Source organism: Branchiostoma belcheri, unplaced genomic scaffold, assembly GCF_001625305.1.
Source record: "Branchiostoma belcheri isolate BF01 breed outbred unplaced genomic scaffold, Haploidv18h27 scaffold188, whole genome shotgun sequence".
Classification (NCBI taxonomy): Eukaryota; Metazoa; Chordata; class Leptocardii; order Amphioxiformes; family Branchiostomatidae; genus Branchiostoma; species Branchiostoma belcheri.
The window spans coordinates 215,015-226,131 of record NW_017803357.1 but is presented as its reverse complement, the minus strand read 5'-3'; the positions used below and the strand labels follow the sequence as shown (position 1 = coordinate 226,131).

Here is an 11,117-nt window from a genome sequence, read left to right as displayed (position 1 = left end):
GCCTATTGGTTGATGCCCTGCATTCCATTGTGATGACTCATGCCCAAACGTGGTAAACACGGCACACTAACGACAGTAATACATTTGCTATAACACAGCCAAAAAACTCAAATAAAACCATTCTAAAAGCCCGTATCACAAAAATTTAAAAAACGCCTAGGGGTATTTGCCCACTGTACCTCCATACCAAATTTCAGGACCTTAGGCCCTAAAATGAAGAAGCTGAATCCATTTAAAAAATGGCAGGAGGAGAAGGAGGAGAAGGAGGAGAAGAAGAAGAAACACCAGAAAAAGCAATATGGGTTCACCACACACCACTTCGTGGTGTGGTGAACCCATAATAATTATACATACCATATGAAAATATCAATAGCGAAGAAAAAACGCCACCTGCCGAAATAATTAACCAATTATTTTCAACAGCAGAGTCATTTCTGACTACATTTGCTGTTGTTACGTTCCAGGGTTGCCTCCTGCCACTGAAGCTGGCCCTGGCGCGTCACATGTACACGCTGGGCGGACTGTGTATGGGGATTGCCATCCTTCAGGTACAAATACACGCTATCCCAACATTCACTAAATATACATGAGACAGTCTACAAGAATGTCGTTGGGATGTTAAAGTCAGGTTTGTAGATGACGCCTGTTAAATGTTATGATTTCTACGACGTTAATCAACGTTTTCGCAGAGCAGACTGTTCTAGCAGTAGCATCTGTCCTTGGTGCTGAAATTATTTCTAATGTCGGTAGATGGCGCGTTTTCACAAGTATCAGGTCCATAATGCGTAAATTGACGTTGCTACATAGTTTGTGATGTTTCCAGTCTGTATATTTATAGGGATCCATATTTATGACCTTTGCTTGCAGGTAGTGAATCTCACCATTGCTGCCATTATGGTTCTCCGTCTCCGCACAAAGCCACCGCAGCAAAACGCACACGGCACGGTTCTCTACCACAACCGCAGCCAACCAAACATCCCCCTCACCGTCAGCCCCAAATCCGTGCAGCCGCCGCAGCGTAATTATGGGAAAAACTACTACGAAAAGCCCACCGCAAAGAACGTCGGGAGTATCCCTGCTGTCATGGTGAAGGGTGTTCGAAACGATCGTCAGAGGCACCTGTCAATCAACGGACAGAAACGCAGGTGCTGACGGGAAATCCGCTGTGAAACTTGTCGGCCCTTTTCCAACTAGGATAGAATTGTCCGGATCCGAGCAAATCTATTCGGTTTGGTCCGGACAAATCCTAGTGGGAAAAGGCCTTTGAGTAAAAGAAAATTGTATCTAAATGCACTAAATTTGCATAGTCTGGGAAATGAATAATATGTCTAGCTTGATGTAAAGTTTCACATTATTTTGTCACTGAATATATGCACTCTCTCTATATATATACTGAATATAATGTGTCTCTAGTGCTTAGCGAGCTTATGGTCTGTAAAGGAGGGTGACTGGAAGAAAATTATTCGTGTAATAACCATGCAGAATAATGAATGTATCATTATAATTAAACTCGCATGCAGACATTTGTGGCGTTTTGTCATTTTTACTTACATAAAGGCACCACAACACAACAGTTTTAGTCAGCAGAGAACGAGTTACATGACAAACCAACAATATAGTAAACAATGGTCAAGATTGCGGAAACATTTTGGACTTTTCTTTGTCGTTGAAATATTATTACCTGACAACATTCGATAGGACACGTCATCTATGTATGGCAGCGAGGTGCCTACCAAAATGATCATTTGGCCACAACAAGTAATTTTTATAGATGACATCAGCGAGCGCATTAATTTTCGCCTGATTTTGGAAAAAAACACAAGACATTTTGTTGCCTTCTGACAGTGGTCAACATGCCGAAAATGGGCAAAGATGTCTGTTACCATGCCGGAAGGTGGATGGCAGATAACTATAACGAGAGGAGACAAGAAAAGGCTCTGATTTAATGTTTTGTTTCTTACTTTGATGCAGTGATATGTGATGCTGGCTGTGTATATGCGATGTTCCCATTGAATCAAGACCATCTGTACAATGATTGAGTCAAAATATCAAATTGTAGGAACCTTGTTTTTTTCGGCCCGCCTTGTTTATTTTTCGCCCGCTCGCATTAGATTTGCAGTCTGTGGAGGATGTCGTCCATAAAATTTACTTGCTGTTGCCTAACAATTAACTACATAACCTGCTACGTGCAATGTTACACGCACATTATGATAACCGACCTTCACGGAGACTGCACAATACTTGCATAAGACATGGCCAAAACTATTTACATTCCACCCAACTCTCCACAAATGTGATGTCAACACCTTACAAAATGTCATGCACAGAAACCACCATTTATCACAGTTTTTACATCCCAGATGTCCACGTTCAAGGTACATCGCAGGTCAGAGGATATACGTACATGTATGCTTGTATGTACAGCGTTAAAAATTCGGCCGTTCAATTGAGAATTCTCATTGTTTTATTCATCTCCACCTAGTTCCAACACTCCTCTTTAATGTGTTTAAAACCTACATCTTGTAAACAATGATAATCTGTATAAAGTCCATTATCATTCTTTGATGTAGGATATAATCTTCATTAAACCGATAAATGTAATTTTGGCAACTTCTTAAATGGTCCCACTTACTTTGGTCAAAATGTATGAATCCCTACCATTGGTACATCCATGGACATTCGTTCCAATCAGGAGTGGCTTTGCTTGTCCCTGTTAAGGACATGTTGGTTTGATTATATGGATGCTATCCGCACACACATGAATTTTTGTTATCCCCCCCGCCAACCCCACAAAAAAATCGACCATACTGTAAATCAAAGCATGCAAAATGAGCAAATACATGCCGTAACTTGCAAAAAGATATTGGTAAACGAAACTAATGTCGTAGAATGCCAAAATGAATTACAAAGGCAAAGAAGAGAATGTGAAGAAATGAAAATAGCATACCATAATAGCATTCATCATACCATACCATACCATACCATACCATACCATACCATGTGTTAAGTCATTTGGTCAACCTTCATGACCACAGCATGACCACATAGATTTCATAATGAAGGCAACTTTTATTGCCAAACTTTTTCATTCACACGCTCGTATCCGTTTGGGGGTTCCCAGAGGATGTCATCCATATAATCAAATCAACATGGCCTAACCTGCGATGATAAACTAAAAATACAAATTACAACAATAGAAGAAAACACAAAAGGATAATATACATAAAAATTCTTTATATCAGGATGAATTAAAAATTCTAAATTCACAAAGAATAACCTTCTACTGGTTTATTGTTCCTGACTACAATAAAAAATTTCAGTGGTGCATAGATAAAACAAAGAACAAAAGAAATAGCAACTTTTGTCATGAAAGTAGAGAATAAAATCATACCATGGCATGTGGGGTGACTATGATACATGAAGAAATAACAATAACTTTATTATGTACTTTTACTTTCTTTTAAAGTGGACTAACAGTCAACAAGTTCAACTGGTTCTAACATCCATACTGACATTCTGAAGCCTTTATTAAAAAGTTAAATGTTCAACTTGTTGGATGAAGAAGATATTTCATGCAGTCACCTTAAATTGACTTCTTTCATTTGGTTTTACTGAAATTTGTTTCATATCTGTTACAAAGTCTTATGGATATCAAAAGTAGAAATGTATATTATGATATGTTTGGATGAAATGTCATAGAAAAAGGACATACAAAGCCAATCAAGTGCCTATCTTGGACATACCTGATGTTGACAAAGCTACAACTATAGGATGAGAAAGGTCATAATTTAAAAATGTTACTGTGTGATTTTGCAACTTGTTTCTCTTGGACACTCAACTCCTGGGATTTACATGATAACATGATTGTAGCTTGTCTCCTCAGTATCAAACAACACAGCTCCGTGGCCACACACCAAAAACCCTCTCATCCTGTTAGAGATTAGTTAAAAGCCCCTCAATAACATTCATTTGGATCAACTTTGTATCTCTGGACCATGGCTTCTGGCACAACACGTTTGTACAGCAGGCTCATCAAATATAATACCAACAGCTCTCACTCTACTACTAAATTCACAAATATCTTACAAGACTACCAATACAATTAGACACAATATACAAAATGGGTTAAAATGTAGAGTAATACAGGGGTCTGTCAGCTCTTTTCATTTCATTTGTATGGTGGTTAATGCTGCAAAAGCTTTTTTTCCTTTTTGTTTGACATCATAGTACTTTTGTATTATAGAGTTCAGAAGATCACATAGCTGGGTTGGGTTGAGATTCTAGCAGATATTTAATTAATGAATATAGATTTTTAATGTTACCATACATACAATATTATCATGTTCAGAAGAGCGGTTGGGGTGTTAAGAAGTATTACTATGAGTTTCTAGCATAAGTTTTGTAAATATCAATAATAGATTTCATGTCTCCAATTTTTTACCCCAATTTCATCCACACTATGAGAACTGAATAATCACAAATTGTAGTCTTCGTCATGACTCTGCCATCTCTACGCGTACGTTCCCTCGTTCCTGATCCTGTAGAACAGACAGAGGGCGAACACCATGCCCAGGATCTGGATCAGGCCGATCCCGATCCCCACAGCTCCGATCAGACCCAGGTTGAACATGAAGTCAGTCTTCAGAGCAGAGACGCAGCCCTGGAAAAACAAATGTATGGCAATGGTGTTTGATTCCAACAAACCATCACATGTAAAACAAGGCAATCAGTGTTCTGGCCAGCGTTCAATTTTAAGTTTCCGTCATTTGATGGGAATTTTGCCCCTCATTACGGAGGATATAAGATTTGATAAGAGGCAATTGAATTAAGCTTAGTGTTCCAGCAAAATTTCCCATCAGAATGTGGCAAATAGCGTTTTAGAGGGTCAAGATTTCAAAATTTTCATGAGGGAGCATGTCCTGTGGGCCCTAGGATTGTCGTACCTTCGGCAATCAACATGATATTACAAAATTGACATGATGAAATTTCAGACTGGTTAGAACACTAAACAATGATATATATTAGATTACTGACAGTACAGCATACAGTTATGAACAATATTCTTTATGAGTTAGTAGAGTGCGTTCCAGTGCTGACACAGTTTTGTCCACTGAATCAGCACTGCAACGCCAGTGTGTAAGGTCTTACTTTTAGTATATTTGCTCTAATAACCCCCAATTTGCATGATGCCTTCTCGCTTTGGTTGACTTGGGCCCATTGTTTTTAGTCAGAGAACTGTGGTGAAGATGGTTTGACTGGAAACAAGATTATCAAACTGAGCTGGAAATGAACAGCAGTATTTTTTACCAACAATGTTTAAATATGACAGCTTATGATCCATTTGTTGTAAGATTGTGCCTGGTCAGTTTCAAGATGGCTCAGGAAATGACGGCTTTGAGTGGGTTGGTTTTGATTTCAATGATTTTGAGCAGATTTGCAGACTTCTGAGACCTAAGAAGTATGTTTATCGGCAAAGAAAGAGATAGCAGTTACAACAATCTCTCCGAGAAGTGACCGGCCTTCCAAAACCAGTGGCCACAGAAAATTCTTCAATCACACTTCAAGATGAGATTAGTTTTCACACAAGACATCTGACACAATACATATCAATGACACAGACAGACATAGATCAAAATGCAGAAATATAGCCTTTATGAAAATACTTATATTTCAAAAATCATGAAGATGTCTACCATGTAAATTCCCCAAGTGGCGTAGATCATATTATATTACAAGAAATATATTCCCACTTGTTCCTATCACTCTTGTAAAGACATCTACGGAGACATCGAAACAAGAAATAATCCCAAAATCATGTGACGAGAACAGTGAAAGTTGTCAATTGATCGAGAACAACAAATGACAACAAATACTGAACAATAGCCTGCACCAGGGTGGTAATTACATTTTGTCTCCTGTTCATTTTAAACCTCCTTGGTACAAGTTACTATAGATTGTACCCACAACAATCACCATGCAAATAAAGTTCTTCTTCTGTGTTCTTTTACATTTAAGCAGTTTTAGCATGCTGATGAAGAAAAGAAGTTACTGTATATCTTCAAAAGTGTATACAGTATGTTTCATGTGAATGAGTCATGTGACAATTAGAATATTACATACGTCTTCAAAGAACTGCAGAGTGATTCCCGACTGTCCACAGTTTTCGTTAGGGCGGAACTCAGGCTTACAGCAGGAGTCGGGAACCCAGCTCTGGTTGGGCCACACAGGGCGCTTAAACCTGCATACGGACACAGTAACATGTATAATTCATTACAGTTACAGTCATATTTTACCTACAAACAATACAGAAGAGAGTCCATGTACAACAGTTAGTGTACAATAAATAATACAAATACATGTATAGACAAAATATGTAGAAGCAATAATGTTCAATGTTGAAATACAGTCAAACTTGCCCAAGCGACCACCTTTATAAGACAGCTGACCATTTGGCCATAACCACCACTTTTTGTTGGTCCTGATTTTTCCCCCATGGGCATAAGTATTAGATAGGAACTTGTCTAAGCTGACCACTTGATCTCTGCTTATGAGGGCCACATCATTGTCAAACGTGTGGCAAAAAAATCTTTGGTAAGAATTAGCAAAAACTGCTGGAATTGCCCAGTTTGCCATTGATTTTGACAGCATGACAGTCTTTGAGCAATGTAAAATGTCACTGACTTTGGGTCAATGGGGCAGTCTATAGTAAATATGCAATAAAGGACATCATTCAGTAAAACAGGTGGAAACTTTGCTGCAGTTTTGTACCATACATTTATACAAGAAGACCACTTGTCTAAGAACTTTAGAAGACCACTTTTTCTCAATCCCCTGGGATGTCATCTTAGCCTGGTAAGTTTGACTGTACTGACCACATAATGGTAAGATTCAGTTCTAATGTGAGTGTTACTGTACCCACCAGTCAGTGCTGTTGTTGACTCCACAGCAGTGCTTCTCAGTCTGGAACAGGTCCCAGGCACGCGTCAGCCCGGACTGCCCCGCCATGCCGTACTGGTCCATACCTCGCATCAGGTCATCACGGGCAAACTGCTCCAACTGGACAAGGCAGGAACACACCATGGAACAACAGCAAGAACCATGGACTCATAGTAACAGTCATAGTAAGATGAACATCATTACTCAATGTCAGTCACTGATGAAAGGCAGTTTAAATGTCACTCTGAATATTCAGAGAACTTATATATGAATGGTTTATTTAAACACAGTCGCAAACAGGGCAGCCAGAATGGCTGAATTGTGTTACGAAATGACAACAAATTCAGTAAGAGACATATTCACATGTAAAACACTACAATAAGAACAATGTATACAAAATTTGCCGGATTAACAGAGCTAGTTAGTAAAAAGTAGAATAGTTCAGCAAATGAATGTTTCACTGTGGTTCAAAAGTTCAAACATATAGTATACACATATGTATGGTAGGGCACTGTTCATGTAACATCCCGTACGGCCATAACGAGGGTTCAGTTTATGTGATGAACGGGTGTGCCGGCCACTGATGCTTCTTTTAGTACCTGGCAGAATGTGAAGTTTCCCAGAACGTACAAGAGACTTAGCAAAGGTCTCGGTCAGCACCCTATGCTGGGAGCAGAGAGTTATCCAGTTGCTTGATTTATTTTGTATTGCATGCCAAGATGAAAACTTCTAACTTTAACCTAAGGTTTTACCTCTATGCACCATATGCATCTTTAGCAAATACAATGAAAACAGCTGATGGCCAACCCTCCCATTTCTGTCTCTCCTCCCATCGATCTTTTAACTCCATGCTCTTCCCTTACATACTCACATGGTCCCTGTAGACATAGGCCAGAGCACCAGCTGTGATCTCCAGACAGAAGATGATGAACAGCATTACAAAGAACTGGGGAGAGGAGAGAAAACAAAACATTCACATCAAAATTTCACAAAAACGGTGCTGTTCTGATTGGTCCTTCCATGCACCATCTGGCCAATCAGAAGTCAGATAAGAATAACCTAATATAGTATCTGGTTAACAGATGCCACTAAGTGGCATGACCAGTTTCACTATAACAAGAGATTCAAAAGTGTTCAGAAGAATATTGTCAAACCACAAAAACAGACAGAGCTCAAGGAGCATTCGTGTAGTCTATGCTACAAATCGTGACCTTAAGGATGTTTCTGATTGGTCCACATGCTTCCTTTCAAATGGTAGGACCAAAAAAACAGGACAAGGGGATATGATTGGTCAAAGAAGACACATGACAAAAAGGGAGTTTCTGATTGGCCAGGGTTGGAAATACTCACAGGTGAACAGAGCAGGACACGCTTGTAAGTTTGTGTGTCGCCTATGTAGAGAGCGTTTACAGCCATCGCCAATATTAAAATGAAAAGACAGCCAACCAGTAGACAATACTCCTTGGGGATGAGGATGAAGATTTGGATAAAGATGGGGACAAACACAACAAGGGTAATGGGGGTGCCAAGCTGTAACACACACACACGGGTGAAGACAGAAATGAAAAACAAAACAACTTGGGATAACCACGATCAACTCAGTGGAGCATTGAGTGTCTCTTGATAAAGAAGTAGAGAAAAGAAAGGAGGAAGGCATGGATACAGCGACAGTACAGATTTCAAATAACTTCCCATCTACACATGTGCAAATCTCCATCAAAAGTTATGCAAAACATGGCTTAAAGTCAAGCATTTCTGGATTATAATGCATGCAAAAACGGTGCACTTTTCATTTATATCGCATTCATTTCTCTATGTCATGTTAAAACGTGTACATGTCTGTGTCTGGTTATGCTTTACAGATAGCCACATGCGATTCCAACTAATAAGTGCACACAGTTTACACGGCTTTTGCACAAGTTTTAACCAACAGGTCCTGTTACACAGCCTTTACAAGGCTTTCAATCAGATTAAGAAAATAACATTACTTTTACTTGAGAAATAAACAAGTTAAAACTGTGTGTAAAATGTTTATTTCTCAAGTAAAAGTAATGTTATTACAAAGTTAAAACTGTGTGTAAAATGCATGGGAAGGGAACTTAATCGAGATCTGTATTGTGCCAACTGGACACACTCTTTAAGTTACGGTCACAACCCGCCATGCGTGCTTCTGCGTGCTGTCTACGTGCAAAAACGTGGGCAAACGCAGGGCATCCGTGCGTGGTGAGTGCCGCCTCCATATGGAATCCTACAGATTTGGGAGCATGCAGACACGCTGTAGAACTTTAAGTGCATGTAAAACTTTTCTACGTGCGGTCTGCGGATTCACCACCCGTGCGTGCGAGTACGAGCGACGTGCGTGCCCTGTAAGTGCCTTGCGGAAGAAGCACGTGTGAATACGGCCTCCTTACGGTAAAGTTGCAATCGCACAGAGATCTTACGTTGTTAGCACGTACAACTCACTTACCACTTGCGCAACGAACGATGCACACAACCTCTCATGGCCAGACTTGACGTGCAGACCACACGTACGGACAAAAAGCACGTACGGTGGGTTGTGACCGAGGCTTAATACAGACATGATCATACTGCATGTACATGTATGTCTGTCTCTAAATGTTAAAACCAGAGGTGCGGGTATAAATTTCACAAAGAGGTGCATGAATATTGATGAAGAAAAATGGCCATTTTTTTAATCCTTGTTTTCTTTTCTTTACTTACGGTCAACAACAAACACTTGTTCTCCTTCAGGGCACCGCAGCATCCGATGAAGCCGACCACCATCACGATGACGCCCGCGATGATGCACAGGTTCGGCGCCGTCACGAAGGGGATGCTGGGAACCAAGGTGGCAAAGTCACCCTGGGTCACCCTCAGCCAGATCCCAACTCCCAGGATGCCACAGCCAGCCAGCTAGGAATAAGGTAAATTATGGCGGGTATAAAGGAAAGGATGAGAGCGAACTTGAATGTGCCTATTCAGATTGACATAAAAATCAATGTTACCTGGTATTCTAATCTTTCCATCTAACCCTTTACACTTGCTTATCATGATAGTAAAAGGTTGAACTTTATTCCAACACACAGTTTACAGAGATTAAATTTTCAGCAACCACTGTCGCCTTCATCAGGATAATTAATGACCAATCAGTTCACAACGATCATGATGTTGAACTGGTATCAAAAATAGCGTTAATAACGATAAAGACTGTACAATTCCACTACTTCTTATCATTACTATAAGTACTTGTATAACTACATGTACCTACCCAAAACAGCAGGTTGAATGTGAACATCAGGTACTGGATACATTTTCCACAACCTCCTTCCACCATCTTAGAGTCTTCCACTGATACTTTCTAGGCCTAATGAAGGCAGAAAAAAATTAGAAAGGCCGACATTTGTTCACAAGCAACATATTTCAGTCATACCCCTCCCTATAAAATGGACTGTTCCAAACTCACACCTGTGCAAAGTAGAACATTCTAAAATAACTTCTGTGGTGCGATCAAAAAGCAAAAATTTGCAAATTACACTAAAAAGTCATGTAGTTCTGTTAAGGAATCAAAAATCTGTTTCGTAAAGACACTCTTGAATCTTCCTTCCTCATACTGAAGCTTATACAAAATATACAGTCAGCTTTATAAGTAACATGAATTGAATATTGAATAGTTTTCGGAATGGTTGAAAAAAAATGATATACAGTAGCTATTGAAGCAGTCGCAGCTGTTGTTTTATACATATTTAAAGTGTGTGTAACAAGTGTATCGCATTATAATGGCACATGTCACAGGTAATACATGAATCTGGTAAAAATCAATGGACATGATAGAGGTGGTGGCAAAACTCCAACTACCCTGCCAGCACTGTGCAGGGATGTCATCTGTTTTAAGCACGTCGGCAGAACGCACTGCACCTGCGCGAAACCCGTAATGTATTATACACAGCACTTCGGTAGAACGTTTCATATAAGGTCGTATTCGCGCATATAAGGAAAACACCTCGTCTGTAGTTTCCAAATGTTATGTCAGAAAAGATATTCTCTGCAACAGGCAAAATTCTGCAAAAATACAACGTTGACCAAAAATCCATCGAAAACCGTGAAAATACAGGGTTCTGCGCAGGCGCAGTACGTTCTGCCGACGTGCTTCTGTTTTATGGAGTTGGTGGTGACTGCGCTAC

At 39.8% G+C, this 11,117-nt stretch overlaps 2 protein-coding genes across 3 annotated transcripts in view; one reads left to right on the top strand and one right to left on the bottom strand.

The window, feature by feature from the left end:
- The window catches only part of LOC109467705 (CD151 antigen-like), a 6,431-nt gene extending 4,657 nt beyond the window's left edge, over nt 1-1,774 (top strand). Inside the window, exons 8-9 of the mRNA XM_019765752.1 lie at nt 465-548; nt 868-1,774. Of these exons, the coding sequence (XP_019621311.1) occupies nt 465-548; nt 868-1,152 (369 nt within the window). The 3' untranslated portion in view covers nt 1,153-1,774. The remainder of the gene's footprint in view (nt 1-464; nt 549-867) is intronic.
- Nucleotides 1,775-3,214: 1,440 nt separating this feature from the next.
- LOC109467689 (tetraspanin-4-like) overlaps nt 3,215-11,117 on the bottom strand; it is a 22,067-nt gene continuing 14,164 nt past the window's right edge. Inside the window, exons 2-7 of one of the 2 annotated variants that reach the window (XM_019765733.1) lie at nt 10,205-10,300; nt 9,658-9,849; nt 7,808-7,882; nt 6,920-7,056; nt 6,121-6,238; nt 3,215-4,660 (exon numbers count right to left, since the gene is read on the bottom strand). In XM_019765733.1, coding sequence (XP_019621292.1) covers nt 4,511-4,660; nt 6,121-6,238; nt 6,920-7,056; nt 7,808-7,882; nt 9,658-9,849; nt 10,205-10,270 — 738 coding nt within the window. In that variant the 5' untranslated portion in view covers nt 10,271-10,300 and the 3' untranslated portion in view covers nt 3,215-4,510. The remainder of the gene's footprint in view (nt 4,661-6,120; nt 6,239-6,919; nt 7,057-7,807; nt 7,883-9,657; nt 9,850-10,204; nt 10,301-11,117) is intronic. The other variant, XM_019765734.1, reaches the window with a different exon arrangement.